General features: G+C 42.5%; 1 protein-coding gene across 5 annotated transcripts in view; it reads right to left on the bottom strand.

Annotated features, from left to right (window-relative positions):
* The window catches only part of LOC115139696 (semaphorin-6A-like), a 94,374-nt gene that overhangs the window by 51,074 nt on the left and 17,669 nt on the right, over positions 1–25,631 (bottom strand). For all 5 annotated transcript variants that reach the window (XM_029677366.2, XM_029677369.2, XM_029677368.2 and 2 more), the window contains exons 2-3: positions 8,767–8,910; positions 8,215–8,332 (exon numbers count right to left, since the gene is read on the bottom strand). In XM_029677366.2, coding sequence (XP_029533226.1) covers positions 8,215–8,332; positions 8,767–8,866 — 218 coding nt within the window. In that variant the 5' untranslated portion in view covers positions 8,867–8,910. The remainder of the gene's footprint in view (positions 1–8,214; positions 8,333–8,766; positions 8,911–25,631) is intronic.

Below are 25,631 nucleotides of genomic sequence, written 5' to 3'. Positions count from 1 at the left end.
CATTGAAAGTTGAAAGTAATGCTTTGGTGTGTCTAGGGGGAAAGAGGAGGACTTGGACATCCAACCATGAGAACAGAGGGGCTTTGTGCTAGGGAATGTCGTTTTCATAACACCCCATTTCTTCTGGGGGGAACTGCAGGCCAGTGCGGTCCATCTGGTGACCCTTTGTGAAACAATCTCGCGCTCGGACGGCAGAAAGGGGGCCCTGATTAGTATGCATCCCACACCTATCGCCTCCAAATGGAACACCCCCCTCCCCATATTCCACCCTCTTCATAACTAGATTATGTGTGGTAGGGGGGCATTGTACATTGTTTCGCTCACATCCCAACACAAGTGTATGGGAGGGTAGAGAGAAAAATGGGCACGATTACACTCAGGAGTGGCTTAAAGAGGAGCCTCATTGAGTATTTTCTGGCTGTCCTTTTGGCCGAGTCTTATTTACATTTTGTACAGGCAGAACACTGCAGTGGAAAAAATTACGGCCTGGTTCTGAGAGGCAGAGGAAGTGTAATCCGCATCATTAACAGGCTTTAACAGGATTTGATGGCGACTAGAATAATTGAGACCCATGCGCCTCCAGTGGGGCAGCCTAAAGATACCCAGGGTTTTCATGAGGACCGGGGACATGCTTTCACATGCACGCAGGCAGACTTTACCATTCCCACCCTTATTGAGGGGCGTAAACAGAGGGTGGGTGCCGTTGCCATGGTTAGCGGGAGTTGAGGGCAGGGAATGGTGACTATGCCCAGCATGCGGCATGACCTGGGTCTTGGGGTACCTGCTGGCTGTTATTGGCAGGCTAGCAGTGGCCGGTTGATCGTCTCTGCGGGCAGACACCAGGACAGGGCTTAAGTCTGGGCTAAGCCTCAGTGTCTGCTCTTCATCTGATCACAGAGTCGGCCCTGGACAGGGCTAACAAACACACACCCATACAGCAGCACCACAAGAACACACTCAACATACAGCAGGGAGTAGGCCTCTGACAACCAATGCCAGGCTGTGTATGGGCAGTGCACAGAAGGAGCCAGACTGCCCTATGAACACAAGACGTTGAACATACATCTTTTTGGTTGAAAAGACGTGGAAATATGTATTTTCAACATCTTGTGCTCACTGGGTGGTGACATTAATTCCCAGTTTTATTAGAATTCATGACAACATTGATGTATGCATACTTTAGCTTAGAAATATGGTAAATTAAAGCAGACAAATATTACAGCTATCTCATAATGTCATTGCTCATCACCATGAGAATTACTAGATAGGCCTATGACACAAATTGTTCTTAACTGACTTGCCTAGTTAAATAAAGGTTACATAAATCAAAATAAAATAGACTAAAAATATATTACTCAAAAGTAAACGATTTGGTTTTCTTCCCATTAAGATATTAGACTAACAGCTAGTCAAAGAACATGACTGATTCAAAGGAGATAAACGTGTAATATCCTGGCATGTGGATTATGTCTTTAATAAAAAGGAATTGAGAAAATTATACAGAATATTAAACCAATCCACAACAGACATGAACTGAATGCATAACTATGGAAGAATTAACATATTAACATATAGCCACAAATGACTAAAGAGAATGACCTAATCAAGATAACTGTTTAAAACGACTCCCAAAAAGACCAAATAATGTCAATTACAGCATATGTTGGAGCTCCAGCATTGCCAAAGATTACGTTTTTTCTCCAGATTAAGACACGTTCGTCTATTTACAATTTTGGCAGTGGATATGTTTGCATGTCCTGCTGCTAAAAGAGCTTGTGGTGTTATTGCTAGCGTAAAACAAGAACCAAAAGGATTTATACCATTCACAAAATGGCCTGAAACAGAGTTTGGTTTTGGACATGGTTTCCACTGACCATCTGCAGGCTGCACACTGAGATTTCTGGTCTTCAGGCATGGCATAATGGCCATAACACTGGACCCACAGCATTGGGCCCTCAACACTGTCCCCACAAAACTGGGCCCTCAACACTGGGCCCTCAACACTGGCCCACAACAGACACTTTTCACTGGGTTATGACTAATCATAACTATACACCGGCAGCCCAATTCTGGCAAAAGAGCTGATCTGATTGGTCAAAAGACCAATTGTGACCCGATTCAGGAAACTAGGCGTACGTCTCACGTCACGACTTTTGAACGTATTTTTAAAAAATGTAAAAAATGTGTTAGTTTTTTTGGCAAAAATGCCTTCTCGAACATGTGAACTTTCATGTGCCTTAATATCAAACTTGTATGTCATTTGTAAATATGAATACATGTCACGTTTTCTAATGGTGAAGGAGAGTCGGACCAAAACGCAGCGTGTAGATTGCGATCCATGTTTAATGAAAAAACACACGTAAACACGAATCAATACAAAAAACAATAAACGTAACGAAAACCGAAACAGCCTAAACTGGTGCAAACTAACAGTAGATAGTTACAAGGACACTAAGGACAATCACCCACAATACAACCAAAGAATATGGCTGCCTAAATATGGTTCCCAATCAGAGACAACGATATAAACACCTGCCTCTGATTGAGAACCACTTCAGACAGCCATAGACTTATCTAGAACACCCCACTAGCTACAATCCCCCATAATTACACACCACATACAAAAACCCATGCCACACCCTGGCCTGACCAAATAAATAAAGATAAACACAAAATACTTCGACCAGGGCGTGACAATACAATTTTTAGCCAATGTAACTCCAAGTCAATCACACTTCTGTGAAATCAAACTGTCCACTTAGGAAGTAACACTGATTGACAATACATTTCACATGCTGTTGTGCAAATGGAATAGACAACAGGTGGAAATTATAGGCAATTAGCAAGACACCCCCAATAAAGGAGTGGTTCTGCAGGTGGTGACCACAGACCACTTCTCAGTTCCTATGCTTCCTGGCTGATGTTTTGGTCACTTTTGAATGCTGGCGGTGCTTTCACTCTAGTGGTAGCATGAGACTGAGTCTACAACCCACACAAGTGTCTCAGGTAGTGCAGCTCATCCAGGATGGAACATCAATGCGAGCTGTGGCAAGAAGGTTTGCTGTGTCTGTCAGCGTAGTGTCCAGAGCATGGAGGCGCTACCAGGAGACAGGCCAGTACATCAGGAGACGTGGAGGAGGCCGTAGGGGGGGCAACAACCCAGCAGCAGGACCGCTACCTCCGCCTTTGTGCAAGGAGGAGCAGGAGGAGCACTGCCAGAGCCCTGCAAAATGACCTCCAGCAGTCCACAAATGTGCATGTGTCTGCTCAAACGTTCAGAAACAGACTCCATGAGGGTGGTATGAGGGCCCGACATCCACAGGTGGGGGTTGTGCTTACAGCCCAACACCGTGCAGGACGTTTTTCATTTACCAGGCCCTGTGCTCTTCACAGATGAAAGCAGGTTCACACTGAGCACATGTGGCAGACGTGACAGAGTCTGGAGACGCCATGGAGAACATTCTGCTGCCTGCAACATCCTCCAGCATGACCGGTTTGGCGGTGGGTCAGTCATGGTGTGGGGTGGCATTTCTTTGGGGGGCCGCACAGCCCTCCATGTGCTCGCCAGAGGTAGCCTGACTGCCATTAGGTACCGAGATGAGATCCTCAGACTCCTTGTGAGACCATATGCTGGTGTGGTTGGCCCTGGGTTCCTCCTAATGCAAGACAATGCTAGACCTCATGTGGCTGGAGTGTGTCAGCAGTTCCTGCAAGAGGAAGGCATTGATGCTATGGACTGGCCCGCCCGTTCCCCAGACCTGAATCCAATTGAGTACATCTGGGACATCATGTCTCACTCCATCCACAGACTGTCCAGGAGTTGGCGGATGCTTTAGTCCAGGTCTGGGAGGATATCCCTCAGGAGACCACCCGCCACCTCATCAGGAGCATGCCCAGGCGTTGTAGGGAGGTCATACAGGCACGTGGAGGCCACACACACTACTGAGCCTCATTTTGACTTGTTTTAAGGACATTACATCAAAGTTGGATCAGCATGTAGTGTGGTTTTCCACTTTAATTTTGAGTGTGACTCCAAATACAGGGTTGATAAATTTGATTTCCATGGATCATTTTTGTGTGATTTTGTTGTCAGCACATTCAACTCTGTAAAGAAATAATAATAATAAGAATATTTCATTCATTTAGATCTAGGATGTGTTATTTTAGTGTTCCCTTTATTTTTTTGAGCAGTGTATAATAATACTAATATATTTGTATCTGGAATTTGTCTTTCAGCATCAATCAGTAGAACACGCCTGACTCGAATCCACCAGTCATACAGTCCACAATAAGAGAGCTGGCACAACCAAAGGCACCAGCGCAGTCATCAATTACATGCACCATTTCTTCACCAACTACGGAGTTGGGAAAACACGTGTGGACCTGAATTGTGATAACGGCAGTGGTTTGCCCCCAACTGGTGCTTCGGCCTCATCAAGCAGCGCTTCAGAAAGACCAGTGTGAACACTTTGTCTGAGATTGCTGGTGTTGTGAAGGACGGCACTGTGGCAGGGGTCAACATCCCACAGCTGGTTGAACTGGAGGATGGTACGGTGCTGGTGGAAAGCTATGGCTGGCAACAAAACCTGACTCCGTACATCAGGCCGCTGCCACAGATCAAGCAGTACCAGTACTTCAGGTAAAAAATAATTTTCATTGTATGAGGTTATTCTTATCTAAGCTTGGGAGGTGAATTGATGTTGTGCAGGGTTGTAATATCTTCAGATTATTTTTGTTATTCCCTGTTTTACAGACTCTGGAGCCTGGAGTTTTCCCCAAGGAGCGTTTGGACTGTCGGGACCAGGTTTCAGCTGCTGTGCAATGCTGACATCCTTCCTCTCATAGATGGTCTGCCTGTAAAATCACCACCTGGACTGGACACAGCTAGACAAACTATCATTTTGAGAAGATCAGGGAGTTTTGCAACGAAGAGGCTATGGACATCACATGCCCTGCACCAAAGTCAAGGACAGGACAGAAACAGGCTCTCCGAATATAGATTCCCTTCATGTGTGGTTTGGACGGACCAGTCATCGGCACTATCTGCAATGCCTCTATTCACATGACACTCTCCTACCACACACGCCATACACTGCTGCTACTATTTTGTTTTGTTTATCCTGCTTCTCAGCCACTTTATCCCTGATTGTATGCACATAACTACCTCGTCTATCACTGATATCGTTATTGATATTGTTCTTGTACATACTGTATATTTTATTTGTGTTGACACTATCTATTTCTGATATTGCTACTATGCAAGTAACCATTTGGCTGTACCGTTTACACCTTCTGTAGAGACAATCCACATAGACAGACAGCAAAATATTGATATATAAAATGAATATTGATATGTGTGGTCATAACATGATTTTGTGACATACCACAACAATATCATGTGATCGTATCAAGTGTCCAGCACATACATATGTGGCGCACGCCCCTGTTTATATACTGTACATGTGCACCTCACTCAGGTTTCAATTCAGTTTGCATGGCCTTATAATATGTGATAAGTGCATGTGTAACAGTATATAAAGTATGCTAATGTACTGGTATGAAGGCACTTAAGTAAATACTTTAAAGTACTACTTAAGTATTTTTTTGTTGACTTAGTACATTCCGTTACTATTAATAATTTTGGCAACTTTTACTTCACTACATTCGTAAAGAAAATTCTGCACGTTTTACTCCATACACTTGACACCCAAAAGTACTTGTAACATTTTGACAGGAAAATTGTCCAATTCACACGTATCAAGAGAACATCCCTGATCATCCCTACTGCCTCTGATCTGGCAGACTCAATAAACACAATTGCGTGCTCCTGGCTCTCCATCAACTAAAAATAATAAAGTTGTGCCGTCTGGTATGCTTAATGTAATCAATTTGAAATGGTTTATATTTTTACTTTTGATACTGAAGGACATTGTGCCCCTGGCTTTCCGTCAATAAAAAAATTAATAAAAATACAATTGTGCCATCTGATTTAATATAAGGAATATGAAATTTTGTACTTTTACTCAAGTATGACAATTTAGTACTTTTTCACCACTGGATGCGTCTGGTGGTTAAAGCATTTCATTCACATCAATTTAGACAAGTGTGTCTGGGTAAGCGTCATGTAATAATTTTTCTTTCATTTTTCATTTTTGGAGCCTAATGCCACTTTTAATCTTGATCTTTACTACACTACTCACTGTTTAGCACATGACCTCATGTGAATCCTTAAAGAGATGGGTGGGGCTGGCTTAAGAGCGCGTGAACAATGCTGAATGGGTGTAGACAATGCTGAATGGGTGTAGACAAAGGAGAGCTCTCTAGTAGGTACCAAAACATTCAAAGGCCCTTTTCTCAAAAGTGAGTTTACAAGTGTATCAACTTTCAAAGTAGAAATGCTTTCCCTTTGCCCTTCAAAAATGCTATGTATGATATATCATTTTGTAGCTCTGAGTCTCTACTTTTGTCCAATGTAAAAAAACAAAAAAACATTAACAATTTTGCTACATAAGACCGAAGGTGGTGAGTCACAATTAGTGGAAAAATAATCTGAATTGGTCTGCCTGTGTAAAGGCAGTTTATGGGCCTCAACTGAGATCTGATTAGGTCAACTGATTTGTACGGTTGGCCTGTTGACTTACCTTGAATTCTGTTCTTGCAATGACCATCCAACTATTTGCTTTATACTGTTGGTCATCTAGTTGTTAATATCCGTTTGTGCTCAGCAATCTCGGTGTCCACTTTGCTTCGGTGACATAATTCTATCGATTCAAACATTTCTCCCGGTTATAATCAATCTACTCTTCTCAACGACAGCAATTCCAACTATCCCTGTGTCACATTCCCCCCTCGCCATGTGTCTGTCGGAATTCATGTCTCCTTTAAATACGCTACTGAGAGACACACCTTGTTATCCTCAAGCCACCCCCACTAATAAAACCCTCCCTTTCTCATTTCTCCCAGGCCTGGTATGGAGCAGGTGGGAGGCAGCAGTCAGACCAAAGGCTAGGACTCCAAAGCGCCCAACACCTCCTTAATGACCACAGATGTGTTAAACAGTCTGCTACTTAGAAACCAGGCTTCAATGGCCACTTATTTTGTCGCGCTTTCAGAAAACAACGCAACCCATTGTTGCTTTCAAAAGCATCCAATCAATCTACTATGTAATTGGGCCAATACAAAAAAAGACACAGATCCGTATCATCTGTATCCTCCAATGCAGTGGAGAATGCTGTGGCTTTGTTCACATTGTAACATGTAAGGTCCATTATTATATTTTTCCCATGTCCAAGCAAGCTAGTGCTTCTACACCTGCATTGCTTGCTGTTTGGGGTTTTAGGCTGGGTTTCTGTACAGCACTTTGAGATATCAGCTGATGTACAAAGGGCTATATAAATCACTTTGATTTGATTTGATTAGTACATTTGAGTTTCAGAAAAAGAATGATACACAATGAAATTAAATCAATATCCTTTCCCCATGGAGAAAACTATTGATGCAGACTCTGCCATCTCCGTCAGACAACCTCAGTTTCAGCCCTAGACCCTTTATTTATAGCCTGTGTTCAGTGGGGCCACAAGGTTGCAAGAAAGTTCTTTGAGGTGCTTGGAAGAACTTTTACAGCAATACTGATGGACTAATAATAATAAGATACAATAATAATGCAAAGAGAAATAGCCACAAACAGTATCATACTTAAAAGAGAATATAGTTTATCCGCTGTGCTCCTCTGTCTGCTGAAAGATACCAGTCTGGCTAAGTCAGTGTCTTTTTTTAAGCCTCTTCGACACACACATTTTTAAAAATAATTTATTGATTTACATTAAATCAATGGAATTGTATTCAGTGGATTTGAATCTAGTTGATTTTAATTTAATTGAACTGGGATACCTTGTTTTGGTTTTACAGTTTATACCATTTCTTTGTGTGCGTATCCACTTAAACAGAAATGGGATGTACAAAATGATTATTAATATGCTACTTCACCCTGCCTCCCCCAAATACATTTCAATAATGAAATCAAAATAACATTCACATAGAGTACAATGAAATTACCTGACATTACACAAGGAACGGCCTCACATTATTGGATTAAAATAGCATCACATATTCCCAATTCATTGTAATCTCATCTGATATGACTTTGTGGGGAATATCAAAAACTCGAACCGATATGAGAGCTAGTGGCCTGCGAGAAAAAGGGCAGGAACTGACCTGGCGGCGATATACAACGTTCGGTTCATTATTACGATGAGCTGGATATCCAGTTTGTGTCGTTGTGTATTGTTTCTTCCTGGTTTGTGTCCAAAGAAAGCCGGATACTGCTTTGTATCTGTGAGAAGGAGGAACAAAAACAATAAATATCAGAAGCAACCCCCCGCCCCTCCCACACAAGGCAATATGTTTTTAAAATTCCTGATAGGAAGAAAGGTTGCTGGAGGTTGCTGGAGGATGCATGGCTGGGAGGAATATAGAGTCTACCCAAACAGAGAGAAAGCTCAATAAACCTATCTTAGCCTCATATGGTATTTACACTATCACACACTGCATGAAAGCCCCAACAGGAAAATACAGGATTATCCTTTGATGTAGGGTGGGCTCCGTTTCAGATTCTGCTTTAACTCCTATTTTTTTTTATTCCCTGGGCACCAAACTACATTCTACCTTCCAAAAGCACTCAGAGTGAAAGGGGAGGGGGGATAGAGGGTGGTGGTGGTTGGATAGCAGGGTGTTTGGGGGGAGTTGGAAACAGCTCGGGGTACTCACAGTTGCCATGTGAAATACTGATTGGCTCAGAGTCTTCTGGGAAGCCAGCCCTTGCAATCTTCAGTAGCGTGAAATACAGCAACAAGGCCTCAGACCTCATTGTAGCACTGCTGGTTCCTTCCTCGATAACTTCTTCACTTTAGCCTGCAAAGAGAAGACAGAGAAGAAAAAAGATTATGAAACAATTAAAGCATCTGATTTTCATAGCCGATGCAATCTGTCAGAGATATATATATATATATATATATATATATATATATATATACATCAAGAGAGCTGCATTGCAAGTAATCAAACAACAATTGGATTAGCAGGGTAATATGCTTCATAGAACGATGGCAGGCTGGGTCTTATTGAAGTAGACCTGTTGTGATTAACTGAGCAGCATCAGGAGTGGTAGTTCTACTGGACTGCATCCTGGCCAATATGCTGAATTAATAGGAGAGCTTCTATGATTGGATCCTGGTGTCGGGGCAGACTTAATAGGGCAGCACCATTTTTTGTACATAATTATCAGCATCTAAGAGTTGGCCCCTGATTGCTAACTGTATTTACATCAGCCCATGACCATGCTGATGTTTCTTGTGTGTTGTGGCAACAAATTACCTCAATAAATCAACCCTGACAATTACTGCAGCGTTAATCTAATCGAGTATAAGCATTTAATTCAGAGACCTTTTATCCTGAGCCAAATGGTAGATGTTTTTTGGGGGGGTTGTATGATAAAAGTTGTTTATCCCCAGCACATTTGTTCACTGGCTCTGTATTGTTCGTTGGAGGAGAAAAAGAGGGAAAGAGAGAGAGAGAGGGGGGGGGGAGATAAGAGGGAGGGATGGGGGGGGTCTCTCCATGCTCCTGTGGCTCTCATTCAGAAAGAGAGTGAAAACATTATTCACTGGGAGATTCACTTTAACAGCGAGGAGAATACAAATAAAACCAAGGGAACGACCTTGGTTGTTGAATTTCCTTCTCGCTAAGGCTATTTTTTCCCTCACCTCACCTACTTTATAGACATGCTGGCACAACAATAGACAGAAGGCCTGGGTATAAGCCATTGGAATCTCTGTTAGCCCTGTGCATTTTTCTTTTTCAAACCAATATGAGATTCTGTACATATACCACTATGGGGGCTGTTTTGTTTCATGAACCTTGACCAGGAAGTCGAGCAATAATTGATTGATAAGCAGGATGGGGCAGGAGACATGCCAGTGTTCCTATGGAACTGTCTATTGTAAATGACAAATGGAGTCGACAGAGCCAACAAACATACAAAAGTAACACAGAATTGCTAACTGAATAATATACTATGAAATGATACATGGGAGCTGAATCGATTATGATGTTCCAGAAAACAGCTTTATCATTTCTAATTTAGACACTACAGGGCACAATGCGTCATTGTTGTGCCTTCTAACTGCAGACAGTTCTTTCTGACAAATTAATGTTTGATAGTTAATCTTAGTCGTCATAAATCATGTCACAGGACAGAGGAGCTCAATTCACAACCAATCTCTTCGTCACATCAAAACCAACCAACAGGGCATCATATAATAGCGAAAAGAAATTGAGCACAAAATTATTTAACTACAGCGTGCTCTTCAAAGCCCTTTCATTACCTTCCGACACACACGACTAAACCCAGGGAAATGTGGTCTTTGCTGAATTGCAGTCACTGTGGCAACTAAATTGTTTCAGTCTGTTCAGTCTTGGTGTCAAATGCTCTTTTGATGACATCTCTCCGCCTCTGACTACTGACTGAGACGAATGATTACACATGTGCAAACTTCCAGAGTGAATTATTATTTTGCCTCCGAACCAAATGGGGGGGTTGAAGTATAGAATCCCTCAAAATCCCTGCTGAAAATGACCACAAACAAAGCACAGAGGTGTCTGGTATTTTTCTTACTGTAAGTACTAATACATGTGGACATTCTGAAAGCTTACACCCTATACACACACTTTAAATTATAACGTGTCTCTTGTTTTTGTGGAACATAATGGCGGGCTAATCAAGACCAACACTGGCAGAGAGCCAGCAGCAGATACTAAACAACAAGAGAACCCTCTCAGAGTGAAGAAATTGTGCCATGCTCTAGCCATAGCTAGGAATGACTACCGCTCCACTGTGAGTAAAACACACCCAATCCAGGTTTAGGCCCATAGTCCCAAACACCCTTAACTTCCTCCATAAATACATTACCAGCCTAACAATATTATCTTTGCTGTTGCATCAACATGTTAGCAAGGGACATGCGGCGACCATGAACAATAACAGACATGTATTTAATCTACAACGTTCACGAGAGGGCCCCATGAAAATACAGCTCCTGCGCGTGTTTATCTTGTTCAGAGTCCTGAGATGTGGCATGTCTACCATTAAACACCTACTCATTCATATTCAGCATACCCTACACTACCCATCGAGTTGTCTAATGGGCAAGGAGGAGGCTGGGATTTAACGAAATACCTGCAGATGTGCAGCAGTGGTAGTGGTTGAAGCCCCAATGAGAGTCCAACAGATAAACAGTTCAGTGGTGACTGACTGACAGTTAGGTAATTTACACCAGCCTCTGCAGCTCTCGCAGGGTGGGAATAGCCCTGACATCAGCCTGGCAAGACCAGACATGGACTGTACACAGCGGTGTGAACACAGGAACACACCACACTAACAACACCCAGCACTGAGTAAAGTAGTGAAGAGAGAGAGAGGCTTCTGGACTGAACAGCTCCACCCAGGGTGAGAAGGATCCACTGATGGCATCTATTATCTGATGATGGGGCAAATAAAGTGTTGTGTTCCAATATCCTATGGAGGGAGACCTCAGGGTGGATGCCAAAGCAGTAGAAGCTAATGATCAGCCAGTTTCCACAAACTGCTGCTTATTCAGTCAATCCATGCTTGATTAGTAGAGTATAATAAACAGAATAATAATTTGACACCTTACTATACACCCTACGGTAACCCTACAGTGCCTTCGAAAAGTATTCAGACCCCTTGACTTTGTCCACATTTTTTTTTCACGTTACAGCCTTATTCTGAAATGGATTAATAAAAACAATTCCACAGCAATCTAAACACAATACCCCATTAATGACAAAGCGAAAAAAGGTTCTTCGAAATTTTTGCAGATGTATAAAAAAACAACAGAAATACCTAATTTAAATAAGTATTCAGACTCTATGCTATGAGAATTGGCATTGAGCTCAAGTGCATCCTCTCTCCATTGATCATCTTTGAGATGTTTCTACAACTTGATTGGAGTCCACCTGTGCTAAATTCAATTGATTGGACATGATTTGGAAAGGCACAAACCTGTCTATATAAGGTCCAACCGTTGACAGTGCACGTCAGAGGAAAAACCGAGCCATGAGTTTGAATGAATTGTCCGTAGAGCTCCGACACAGGATTGTGTCGAGGCACAGATCTGGGGAAGGGTACCAAAATGTCTGCAGCTTTGAAGGTCTCCAAGAACACAGTGGCCTCCAATTTTCTTAAATGAAAGAAGTTTGGAACCACCAAGACTCTTCCTAGAGCTGGCCACCTGGCCAAACTGAGAAATCAGGGGGAGAAGGGCCTTCAGGGAGGTGATCAAGAACCCAATAGTCACTCTGACAGAGAGTTCCTCTGTGGAGATTGGAGAGACTTCCAGAAGGACAACCATCTCTGCAGCACTCCACCAATCAGGTATTCATTGTAGTGGCCAGACGGAAGCCGATCCTCAGTAAAATGCACATGACCGTACACTTGGAGTTTGCCAAAAGGTACCAAAAGACTCTCAAGAAACAAGATTATCTGGTTTAATGAAACCAAGATTGAACTCTGTGGCCTGAATGACAAGCATCACGTCTGGAGGAAACCTGGCACCATCCCTACGATGAAACATGGTGGTGGCAGCACCTGAAAATAGCTATGCAGCAACGCTCGGCATCCAACTTGACAGAGCTTGAGAGGATCTGCAGAGAAGAATGGGAGAAACCTGCCAAGTACAGGTATGCCAAGCTTGTAGCATCATTCCCAAGAAGACTCGATGCTGTAATCGCTGCCAAAGGTGCTTCAAAGTACTGAGTAACGGGTCTGAATATCTATGTAAATGTGATATTTCCATTTTTATTTGTAATACATTTGCAAAAATGTTTTAAAAAAAAACAGTTTTTGCTTTGTCATTATGGGGTATTGAGTTAAGACAAATATTTACTACATGAACTAAAGTAAAAAATTAAATAGCACGTTGAGTGAAAGGTTGTCCTGGCACGACACTTCCAGGTCTCTCACCTCCTCCCTATAGGCTGTCTCATCGTTGTTGGTGATCAGGTCTACCACCGTTGTACCATCGGAAAACTTAATGATGGTGTTGGAGTCGTGCTTGGCCACGCAAGCGTGGCAGATGTATTGTTGCCTGCCCTTACCACCTTGGGGCTGCTTGTCAGGAAGTACAGGCTCCAGTTGCAGAGGGAGGTGTTTAGTCCCAGGGTCCTTAGCTTAGTGATGAGCTTTGAGGGCACTATGGTGTTGAACGCTGAGCTGTAGTCAATGAACAGCATTGAGCCCTGCCACATCCGACGAGTGTCGATGCGGATGTAGTAGGATTCAATCTTAGTCCTGTATTTACGTTTTGCCTGTTTGATGGTTAGTCTGAGGGCATGGGATTTCTTATAAGCTTCAGCTCTACCCTTTAGCTCAGTGCAGATGTTGCCTGTAATCCATGGTTTCTGGTTGGGGTATGTACGTACGGTCACTGGGAGACAACGTCATCGATGCACTTAAAACAAATCACATTTTCTTGGTTACATACACATGGTTAGCAGATGTTATTGCGAGTGTAGCAAAATGCTTGTGCTTGTAGTTCAGACAGTGGAGCAATATCAATAAGTAATCTAACAATTCCACAACAACTACCTAATACACACAAATCTAAGTAAAGGGATGGAATAAGAATATGTACATATAAATACAGTATATGGATGAGCAATGACCGAGCGGCATAGGCAAAATGCAATAGATGGTATAAAATACAGTATATACATATGGGATGAGTAATGCAAGATATGTAAACATCATTATTACAGTGGCATTAATAAAGTGACTAGTGATCCATTTGTTAATGGCCAATAATTTCAAGTCTGTATGAAGGCAGCAGTCTCTCTGTGTTAGTGATGGCTGTTTAACAGTCCGATAGCCTTGAGATATACGCAATTTTTTAGTCTCTCAGTCCCAGCTTTGATGCACCTGTACTGACCTCGCCTTCTGGATGGTAGCGGTGTGAACAGGCAGTAGCTCGGGTGGTTGTTGTCCTAGATGATCTGTTTAGCCTTCCTGTGTCATCGGGAGCTGTAGGTGACCTGGAGGGCAGATAGTTTGCACCCGGTGATACATTGTGCAGACCCACCACCCTCTGGAGAGCCCTACGGTTGTGGGTGGTGCAGTTGCCATACCAGGCGGTGATACAGCCCGACAGGATGCTTTCAATTGTGCATCTCTAAAAGTTTGTGTGTGCTTTAGGTGGCAAGCCAAATTTCGTCATTCTTGAAGCCGGTGACTGATGTGTTATACTCCTCAATGCCATCGAATGAGTCCCGGAACATATTCCTGTCTGTGCTAGCAAAACAGTCCTGCAGCTTAGAATCTGCATCATCTGACCACTTCCGTATTGAGCGAGTCACTGGTACTTCCTCCTTTAGTTTTTGCTTGTAACCAGGAATCAGGAGGATAGAATTATGGTCAGATTTGCCAAATGGAGGGCGAGGGAGAGCTTTGTACGCGTCTCTGTGTGTGGAGTAAAGGTGGTCCAGAGTTTTTTTCCTCTTGTTGCACATGAAACAAGCTGGTAGAAATGAGGTAAAAGATATTTAAGTTTCCCTGCATTAAAGTTCCCCGCCACTAGGAGCGCCACCTCTGGATGAGCATTTAATTGTTTGTTTATGGCTTTATACAGCTGGTTGAGTACGGTCTTAGTGCCTGCATCAGTTTGTGGTGGTAAATAGACAGCTATGAAAAATATAGATGAAAAAATAGTGTGGTCTACAGCTCATCATGAGTTACTCTACCTAAGGTGAGCAAAACCTTGAGACTTCCTTAATATTTGATTTCGCGCACCAGCTATTATTGACAAATAGACACAGAGTGCCAACCCTTGTCTTACCGGAGGCAGCTGTTCGGCCTTGCCAATGCACGGAAAAACCAGAAGCGGAAAAATCTGAAAAATCGACAGCTTCTCTTCATGTGAATGACAGGGATTTGGGTCTGATCCGGTATCTGGAGTAAATCCTTCATGTCCGCCTCGTTAAGGAAACAATTTTCATCCAGTTTGAGGTGATTAATCGCTGTTCTCATATCCAGAAGCTAAGAGACAGTGGCAGAAACATTATGTACAAAATAAAGTTACAAACAACGCAACAAAAAAAAACCACACAAAATAGCACAATTGGTTAGGAGCCCGTAAAACTGCAGCCATTTCCTCTTGACAATTCATTCCGCCTCTCATTAGCCTGGTTTGTAGTGTACAGTATACCTCTTGATCAAGACACATTATAATGACTGGCACTGCTGCTCACTGTTGTCCAACAAGGGTAAATTAATTCTAAAGATGATCGAAAACAACAATTAGGCGATCCTTGGCTGAGTAAACACTTTGTAGGCTCTCTTTCAAGTCCAATAGCACTGATCTGCACATTACAGATGAGGAGAATTTCTAGCAAACTGAAACAATGATTTTTTTCCTAATCTGACAGTACTGTACCACTGAGGCCTTTCAACACATCCTGAGGTGGATGTCTTGTACTGAACCGAACAGGGCAGGCTTGGCGTTTTCCACAGGAGCGTCGCCAAAGTAAACATAACCAAGACGGTCACTGACAACACAGGGTCAGCTACAGTCCAGGGAGCTTCAGCACTGCACTGCACAGCAAACAGTATTAAATACCATGTGTCATATAACCCACTCTCATGTCTCCTGCTCTCTTCATCTCCCGATGCGGAGCGGCAAAAAGCGGTCCGCGGTGCAAGATGCTTCTTCACTCTGCCTGGAAAATCATTTATGAAGGCTGGTGCTTTAAAGATTGGCCCCAAAAAGAATGAGGTTACACATTTAAATATCAGAACCTTTCCCAGTGCTGCCAATCACGCAAGATGATACAGGCCACACAACTTAATCAATCTGGAGCGGGTTGATACTGAGACGGCGGGCAGAAGGGAAAATGATTACAGATAAGGTGGCTTGGTACCAGACGACTTTTCCCTTTTGATCCAATTATCTACCTCCTCTGATAGAGCTCCGTCTTCTTCTCTGATGTATGCCATTCTTGTAATCGTGCTGTTAACCCATGTATTTCCATTCCATTCCTTTTTAAGGAACTGGATCTGGAGAGTGAGCTAAATGTGGCGGCACAACCAAGATCATCAGCCCTCTCTGATATTCTGTTTGCACCACTCAGAAGGGCAGGGTGAAAATATAGCCTCTTACTGAGCCGCGGCACAATGGCAAAAATATTCACAAAAGCTAAATGTCAAATTACCTAAAAAGATGACACCATGACAGCCTAGCACTGTGTAAATGTGATAGGGATCTGAATTGTCACGTTGAATAATTCCAATTTGCTGGCAAACCATTTGATGCTAACTGTTGTGTGTGCCTGTGACTAAACATGAGCACTGAGAGTAGATTTTTTCACATCACACTCAAATCTATGTCCCCAAAAAATACAAAGGGGCCGGAAACAAACTAGGGCTACGACATCACCTCACAATATCAAGCAGGGGTGTATTCATTACGTAATGCAACATAAATCGTTTACCGTTTAAGAATCATTCAGAAGAAAACAGATAAAAAAATAACGGGGACGGACCTACTTGAATATGTCCAATAGAAACTCTTGTTTTCGTTGCGAAACATTTTCCGTTTGGAGTACGGTTTCTGTTCCAAAACGTTTTGCAACAGAATTTGTGTAATGAATAAAACCCCACAACACATGAACGGCTGCTTTATGCGAGTAAACATGCACAAGGAATCAATCGAGTAACTGAGACATGCTGTGTGGTTTAGTGCAAAATAAATAAGCACTGCTGTGGGTCTCATTGAAAGTGTTGACTCTACGAGGTATGAATCCCAAAATGAGTTTGAGTACGGAGAAGAGTCTGAGGGATGGGTCAGTTCTGGAGGGAGCTCTCACAGTAGATAAATGAGAAAACAATAAAACAATGACATTCATTTTCAGTGGGAATGATATATTCACAGGCCTTTTCCCCTCAGAGGCAAAAGCCTAAATGAGAAAAGTCTTCACATCAATACAGTTCCGAGATCACATTTATCAATTTGACTGGTATAAATGCATGAGGGATTTGTGGAGTGGAAAGGTGTGATGTTATGCCACCCATTCTCAGCCCTTGACCACGAAGTAATAGAGTTAGAGAGGAAATATACTGGTGTGGTGTGCAACGTTTCCAACCTGAAAACAGCTCCATCAACATTTACAACACTCCTGCAAGGGGAGAGAAACCTCATCGAGTGATTCAAGCAACCATGTGTCCATGTTTACAAACACATCTGCACAACTACACTTCCACAAGCTCAATGCCATGTTTCTCACATGGTTCCATTCACTTGTCTTGCTAACAAACAGGTTGTCACAGTATTCAAGAGGGATGTGCGAACGAGCAGTTGTTGCATCCATCTGTGTGTGTGAAGACCGGGGACCACACATTTTGCCCACTCCCTCGTGGTTATAATGGGTGTGATATTGACTTTTGTGTAGGATTCTCAACCCTGGATTATTCCCTTTCTACATGAGCACTCCCACAGACTTGGCAAATGGCTGGCTGCTCTAGCAGAGCAATCTGATCTGAACAAGTACGATGCTAATCTCTTCAAGCTAATAGGCAGGCCAGGGGAAATGAGATAGCGTGGCAGCTAGAAGTCACTCTGGACAACTGGACATCCAATCTTTGCAATGAAGACAACAGAACCTAATGGAATTTGAGAAAAAAAAAAAAAAGTTTACAAAAGGTTTCTTTGACTGTCCCCATAGGAGAAGCCATTTTGGTTCAAGATAGAACTATTTTTTGTTTCAGGTAGAACCCTTTTGGGCTCCATGTAGAACGGGGTCTACATGGAACCCAAAAGGGTTCTACCAATAAGGATTGGGATAGGTTCTACATAGCACCTTATTTTCTAAGAGTGTACCGTGGGAATGGTGCAGCCTAGCCTATTGTAGTAGTACGTCTGGACGTGAAGAGACTGCTAAGGTGGGAGGGGAGAGAGCACTGACGAGACAAACCCCCTCACCTGCTCTGTGACTTAGCCTTGCTCCACCTAATTGGATATTGTGCTTTAGAGACCAGTGTCTCTACTACTGAACTAAACCTTGACTGATTAGGCCCAAGCCAAGCCAATCAGGGCACAGAGCTCACTGAATGTCAAAATGTGCAGATGCAATTGTACTGTACCATTAGCCATTAGCAATACAGTGAAACCATTTAAGCTTACGTATATGGGGCTAAAATTATTGGTTCATATTGGTTAAGACCATTTCATTGTTACAGTCAACACTTGTTTAAGCTGTATGATTTCAGTCATTCCCAATACGATAATATACCCTGCATCATGTTGTTGAGGAAAATACAAGAACTGGGAGCAGCTTGGCATGTATTTTCTTGGGAAATAAGCAGATTACTGATGCTGGTGTATGCTTCCTCTAAATGAGTGAAAAGTCCACAAAGAGCAACCGATTGTGAAGTTTCACCAACGTACATGTACTGTGTGTTACACTACAAAAGTCAGAGGAGAAAAGCAGATAAAGTGACATTTTCAAAAACAAGAACATCCTTCAGAAATTCTACAGGATTGTAGACAAACTGATGTAATGCAAGTGCAAGTCCACGGGCACATGGCCTAATTGCATGCTTGGCTGCTTATCCCACTACTAACGGCACCAGCTAATTCTAAATGTAACAGTGTGTGACACTAATAATGCATGCTGTTGACTGAAGTTACACTACAGCAACCCATCTCGGACCATGGACCCTGGCCAGAATTTAAATCTTGTGATGTGAACAGTTTTATCACATAAAATAAACAGCAGCAACCCACCAGAGTAAGAGCCCCCTACTAGTTGGAACCAGTGAATACTGCAGGGTATACAAGCTTCCCTTGCAGCATCTCAATCACACGGATGGCCCGGTGGGATGAACTGATACACTTTATCTCCCTCCCATCACAGGTGTTACCTAAGCACGATTGACGGTTCTTCAATAAGTAATTTTCCTTGCTGTGTCACAGGACATTTTTGATAGATAACTTCTTATATCGGCCGTGTCATTAAATTTTTCTAATGGAAATCTTTCATTAATTCAGTCACCGGGGCAATAGATCATGGCCATACATTTCCCTAGAGGGCCTGAGGAGGGTGTGTTGCCTTAGCCTTGCTTTCAAGGAACACCCAAGGCAGGCAGTAACATGTACATAACTGGAACAGTAAAGAAATAATATGCAGGGGGGAAGATCGGTAAACTGACAGAAAAACAATTGATTGTAGTTTACAATCACTATGCATAATTGGCAATGACATCCTCATGACACCATAACAAAAATGATCGTGGTATCATTTAACAGGAACAACGTCACTATTCACAGATACTTTCACTGAAAAAAACTATTATTCCCCCCCCAAAAAAACGTATTTTAGCTGTTGGTATCCTCCTTGTAAACCTACAAGCTCCACCTCCGAATTCAACAACTTCCTGTTGCTTTCATGTTGACCTTTTAACCTTCTCCATTACCTCCTTCTCGCGTTAGATCTAAAGACATCCCGTTTACGAGTTCCTGTCTGACCAGACTGTATGGAAGATAAAAGTGAAGCGAGAAAGAGAGAGAGAGAAAGAGCGAGAGAGAGAAGTTCTGTGCTGTGGGTTCACACCAGTCTAAGTGAGTGAAGATGAAGGACGGAGATCCTTCTTGGATAAAGAGACCGTTCCTGCATGTGGGGAGTATCAGTGTCAGCGTTCTACCTGCAGCTCCCAGCCCTAAGTCTGGAGACGCGGAGGAGACTGAACCTGTCAGCCTCACTCTGTGATGTTTGCCTAATGCCAGGATTACCGCTCCTTTCAGCCAGAAACCCAGCCTGCCAGCAAATAAACACCAGGCAAGGAGCAGCTTAAACCAACTTCTGTAAACTGTACTTTGATATCGCAGAGAGAAAAAGAGGGAGAGAAACTTTAAAAAGTATCCCCTTATGTATACCAGACGAATACGTAAAAAGTATTTATTTAGAAGATAGACACTGTGGCCGAGCGCTTTTCTCAAGAGTTTGATCAATCATTTAGGTACACTACATAGGGGAAAGCTCAGTGGTTAAACTACCTCAATAGATGTCAGGAACACAGTATCAGTTCATAACGGTGCATGAATGAGATGAGGCATGTGTTGGTCATCACACCAGCATTCAGCTCATTTGTAAGAAAGATGCGGAAATGCTGTGTATAGTATCATGTCAATAATGCTGTAAATATCACATATTTTTGTGTAAGGGTTAACATATAGCTGTTTCCTTGACAACATATATACAAAATAAACTTCACAGCTTGCATATAATGAACCAATATAAATCCTCGCCATGAACCGACAGCCAACAAATACAATATTAATTCCAATTTCTGCATAAATTGTTTTCCCCGTGGAATACATCCTCATCTTATTCCATAGGGAGCTACGTTCACAAGTAGACTTCCATTAACATTTAATCCTGATTCCCTCTGTCAATGTGATTCATCATCGCTGGCTGGATGCTGGCTTCCCTGTCTGGGCCTTGAGATAAACACACTGGCCTGGGTTTGTTCATGCAGACACAATATCCACAAGGATGAGCACAATCTCAGTGAACTGCACCAACTAAGGCTATTTTGTCTAAGGCACTCTGACAGAATAGTTTCCATCTGTCTGTCTGTCTGTCTGTCTGTCTGTCTGTCTGTCTGTCTGTCTGTCTGTCTGTCTGTCTGTCTGTCTGTCTGTCTGTCTCGCTAGCTAAATGCTAACAAGCGCAAGTGAACATAAACTGAATGCAAGAACAGACAACCCAGCGCATTAAGTTATATCTCAAAAGGCTACTCACACTTGTCTCTGCTGTAATCAAGAAGCTTGATATTGCAAACTAGCCACCTAACGTTATAGCTAGCAAGTTAGCAAACCAAATGCATACTGTAGCTGGAGCCCTGAGCTGGAGAAAATGTATTTGGCACATCTTAGATAGCTCATTTATAGTTATAAAATATTTAGCTGGCAAACATTAGTAGTGAATTTGAAGTGTAACTTCATCACCAATCTTGTGGTTCTCAACAGTGGATCATCATTTCGCCATTTGCTCTTCGTAAACAAACATGCCCTGTGACTGGTTCAATACAATTTTTAAAAAAGTATCATGTATTTATTTTATTTGTTGGGACGGTATTGGAAATCATACCGTCTGTACTTCAAAATACCCCAATATACAATATCAACTCTTTGAAAAAAGGGTTCCGAAAGGGTTCTTTGGCTGTCCCCATAGGAGAACCCTTTTTGGTTACAGATAGAACCCTTTTCAGTTCCATGTAGAACCCTCTGTGAAACCCTAAAACAGTTCTACCTGCAAACAAAAAGGGTTCTGCAAAGGGTTCCTCTATAGTGTCAGCCGAAGTACTATTTAAGGTTCTAGATATCACCTAATTTTCCAAGAGTGTACCGCCTAAGCCTAAGGTAAATAATGTAAATGAACTTAATGGAATTGAAGACACACAGCGACTATCTCTTTGAGACAGATTAGTTTCAAAATATCCACTCAACTAATGGCAACAGCAACTGTGCCTCTGCTGCTCTACCCTGCTATCCTCTGCTATCCGTTGCTATCTCCTGCCATACGGTCCTTGGAGAGACGGCATTCTTTCTTCCCCACAATGAGGTAATAACCGGCCTATGCAACAACCGCCCCCACCATACCACCAACATGCTTAATCCAAAGACAAGCCTTGCATCCAGGAGGGCAGATAGCAATTACTGTCTGCTAGCAGTAACAATGAAATCTGTGTCTGCTTTACTGGCAGTGTCAGGCCCTAAGACTTAAGAAGATAAGCCTGCTCATCCTCTGCCTTAAAACATTTAACTGTTTGTGCATTTAATACTGGAGACATGCGAATTTGGGGGGAAACAATGGACAAGCAGCCACCCTGCCAGACATTTCTTGTGCCTAATACCTTGTCCAAGTCCTTTACTCACGCTGGCTTAGAGTACTCTTCTGAAGTTACCAGGCTACATATTATTTCCTGGGGCTTTGAATACACAGCAATAATAGTGTGGTATTTGCATAGTGGTACATACGTCAACATGACTTATTTTATTAAAAGGTGTCAGTTTTAGAAACACATTATTCCTGTACTATGCAAATATTATGACTGCGTTAAGGCCATTTTATTCACTGTAGGACAGTATACAACAATAAGTCACTTCTCTTTCTGTGAGTAAGTACAAAGAATCTAGGGATTACTTTCCTATTCAAGAAAGTACTGTTGAAAGAAAGTGGGCCTGACAAATAAAAATAAGGGAAAAATTGAGAAATTGGGGGGGAAAAAATCAATATTACTGCATGAAATTGTTAAACAATGCAGGGCCACATTTCAGTATCGAGAATTTCAGGTGAATCCTCCTTAGAGTGGCTCATTGAGGGGATTAGTGAAAGCTTTACTCTAGAGGCTGCAAGATACGGCTCTATCTGGTGGGAACAGACCCCCCTCCCCCCAGCACTACAAATCAAAGTAGCTCCTCTCTATTCAACTGTACAAGATTAAGCCACCTCCATAATGCCTGAATGAATTAACATTTTCCATTTAGAACTAACACTCTGCTACTCTCTAGTTGATATTTGTCTGTTTTATATACGAATTCATTCAGGGCAGTGATCTTAAACATTTAATTCCTACAGGCTTCTGAAATGATGCCGCTGTAATATCGTCCCGTGGAACATTGTGCATTCTAATTGCATCGTGTGGTGGCTCAGAGAAAGTAACTATGGGGGAGAAGTACTTCTGTCTTGGACTGCTTTGAAACATATGGTTATTGCTTTTGGCCCTATAAGATGGCTCTATCAAAAGAAATGGCAACAGTATTCCCTATGTGTGATATGAGGCAGAAGGGGAGTGGATAACAGAGTTTAATCCACGGCGTGCCTCAGCCATGAGCTACTCCAGGCCAGGGGAAGATGGGGGCGGTGAGGAGGGGGGTTAAAGGAGTCATTGTCCTTTTAGGAACAGATTAACTATTTAAAAAAAGGTGACGTCCATCGCTGCTCGGCAAGCTCTCCATCTAATCAAGGTCTGCCATAAGCTCATTGAGAGCAGCTCGGCGCTGCAATAAAAACGCCCGCACAACCATGCCAAAAGTGTAATGAAATACGGCCAGCAGGGCTGCTGCTGATTACAACTCATTATACTGCTCCAATGGCATGAATGAACGAGAGAAGAAGGGGGACAGGACACATGGGATATACACTCATGTTTACTTAACGTAACACAAAGGAGAGACACTGAAACATTGAAGCTTGGAAGTGCAAATAAATGCCAGCAAAGTCTGAGTTCAATTAACACAAGGACATGCAGCGTTGTGCATATGCTGTCATTCACTCAGATTAAAGGAGGATAGTGTCTGTGATAGAAGACAATATAAACGTATTCATAATGCATTATACACAGGAGGCTCATAGAAAGTGTTAACCAAACCTTTACTTTCTAAACTGTAAATAAAACCCTTCTAAACTCCCTATTGAGGGGACAGATTCCTTACATCCTGCTACACTCTTCCACACGACACAAGAACTCCCTGAGAGTTATACTACCCCCGTCATGCCCTTCGAGGCTGTGGTGACTGGTGAGACAGAGGGAGAGAGGGAAGAGCTAATATACAGCCATTCATTGTGCAAGGCTTGTGGAGTCTCCAGGACCCAGCTATCTGGCATTCCCCCCAGAGTGGTGAGGATAGCTGCCATTGGATTCAGGGTGGGCCCCACGGGATTGGCCCCTATGGCAAGACCTCCAGTCAGCGTTGCGTTCCTCCCTCTCCCACCTCCCCCGTCTCCCTGCTTGATTCCAAGTTGGCTTTCTCCTGCCAGGATATACAGTAGCCCTGATTAGCCCTGCCAGTGAACCTTTCCAGGATCTGTCCACTAGTGATGATGTCACTGTCACTGCGGTGCCACTGTGGTGGCAATATCTGAGGGCATCTTGTTGTGGAGTCAAACACCTGGGTGTTAAGGCTGGAGAAATAGCACTGACTAACTTGTATAGCATGTCTGAGTAAGTGCTCAAGGCAAAATAACATCATTACGTAATATCAATTTGCCAAGAGACATAGAGAAAGGTGCATAATTCATAGACATTACAAGACATAATCAATATAAATCAAATACTAGAACATTCAAAACAAACTTTTAAATAAACAGAGAGAGCTGTGCTGGTTATCCATAAAGAGGTAAATTATAAGAATACAGCATTCATCTTTAAGAATAACATTATATAATTTTATACAATACATCTCAGATGACTCCTTCTCCACAAAAAGGGCAGACTCCGGAATCTTCACTAAATTGTGTGGGGAAGGACATTTCCAGTACCAGCCTTGTAATTACAAGATTCTGAAGCTCAGCCAGCTTTCATACAAGGTAAAGAGGAATAGCACAGTCAATTTCTCTAGTCTGCAGCCCTCACCCTTAAAGACGAGATAAGGAAATGTTAGAAACTATATCCCTCTCAGGGGGTTTAGCCATTTAGTTGAATTTGCATTTTAACAACCTTTCTGAGTAATTGAAAAAGTGGTGTCAGACCAGTTTTGATCTCTGACATGGTAATTACTTTAAATTTATGCTTGAGTTTCAGTCAGGTCTAGAAACAACAGCTGGCTTTGAGAGTCTGTAATGACCTGCATATGGCTCTGGCTTCTTGTTGAGATATCAAAATGCATTTTGTTGGGCATTTCATCACTGATTATAAGATCCAGTAAAGTTGTCTAATCTTTTAATGGCTGCTGAGTGGGAGTGGGAGGGCTCAGGCTGTTTCATGTGGTTTCCTCCCCCAAAATGGGCTTCAGTGAAGGGGAAGCAGCATACACACAGCTTAATTCTAAGCTTTTGATTCCATGCTAGTGTGTGTGTGTGTGTGTGTGTGTGTGTGTGTGTGTGTGTGTGTGTGTGTGTGTGTGTGTGTGTGTGTGTGTGTGCGTGTTCGTGTGCATGTGTGCGTGTGTGTGTGTGCAAGCTCGCGTGTGTACAAACTCGCGTGTGTTTGAATATGTGTGCTATATATGAGTGTGTTTTGGGAAAAGAAAACTAGAGGGTTAGGGCTAGATAAAAAAAAAAAAGTGTTAGCTGCAAGCCTGTTTTTATACCCCCCTATTTAAAAAAAACTGAAAACCAATGTGAGGAACATATTCTTCAAAGCAAAAAGCTTTTGAAGGACCTTCTAAGCTTCTATGCTGTAAGAGTAGTACCCTACCACTGTCTTTACTCTCCGTTGAAAATGGTTGGATCTTCACAGTCACCCCAAAAACATGGCAGCTGACAAGAATCTGCAGTCTGACCACAATCAGAGATTACTATGATGACACACCAAATGTGTTTTGATGGATCACGGGAAAAGAGCAAGAATAGGCTTTTGTAGGCTACAGTCCAAGCAAGCTATGTCTTCCAATGGTGCGACTGCTGTCGACATACAAAGATTATACATCCAATTTGAATAAACGCTTGGAGGTTAGGATGACACCAGTGGTGTGGCCTACTGGCCATACGGATATCACTTATTATTGAGCCCAATGATGTGAATCACACTACTGCTCTCTCATTTAGCTATTTGTGGTTGTTGT

Source organism: Oncorhynchus nerka, linkage group LG13 (genome assembly GCF_034236695.1).
Source record: "Oncorhynchus nerka isolate Pitt River linkage group LG13, Oner_Uvic_2.0, whole genome shotgun sequence".
Classification (NCBI taxonomy): Eukaryota; Metazoa; Chordata; class Actinopteri; order Salmoniformes; family Salmonidae; genus Oncorhynchus; species Oncorhynchus nerka.
Note: the sequence above shows the minus strand (reverse complement) of the source record. Positions and strands in the feature narration are given on the sequence as shown.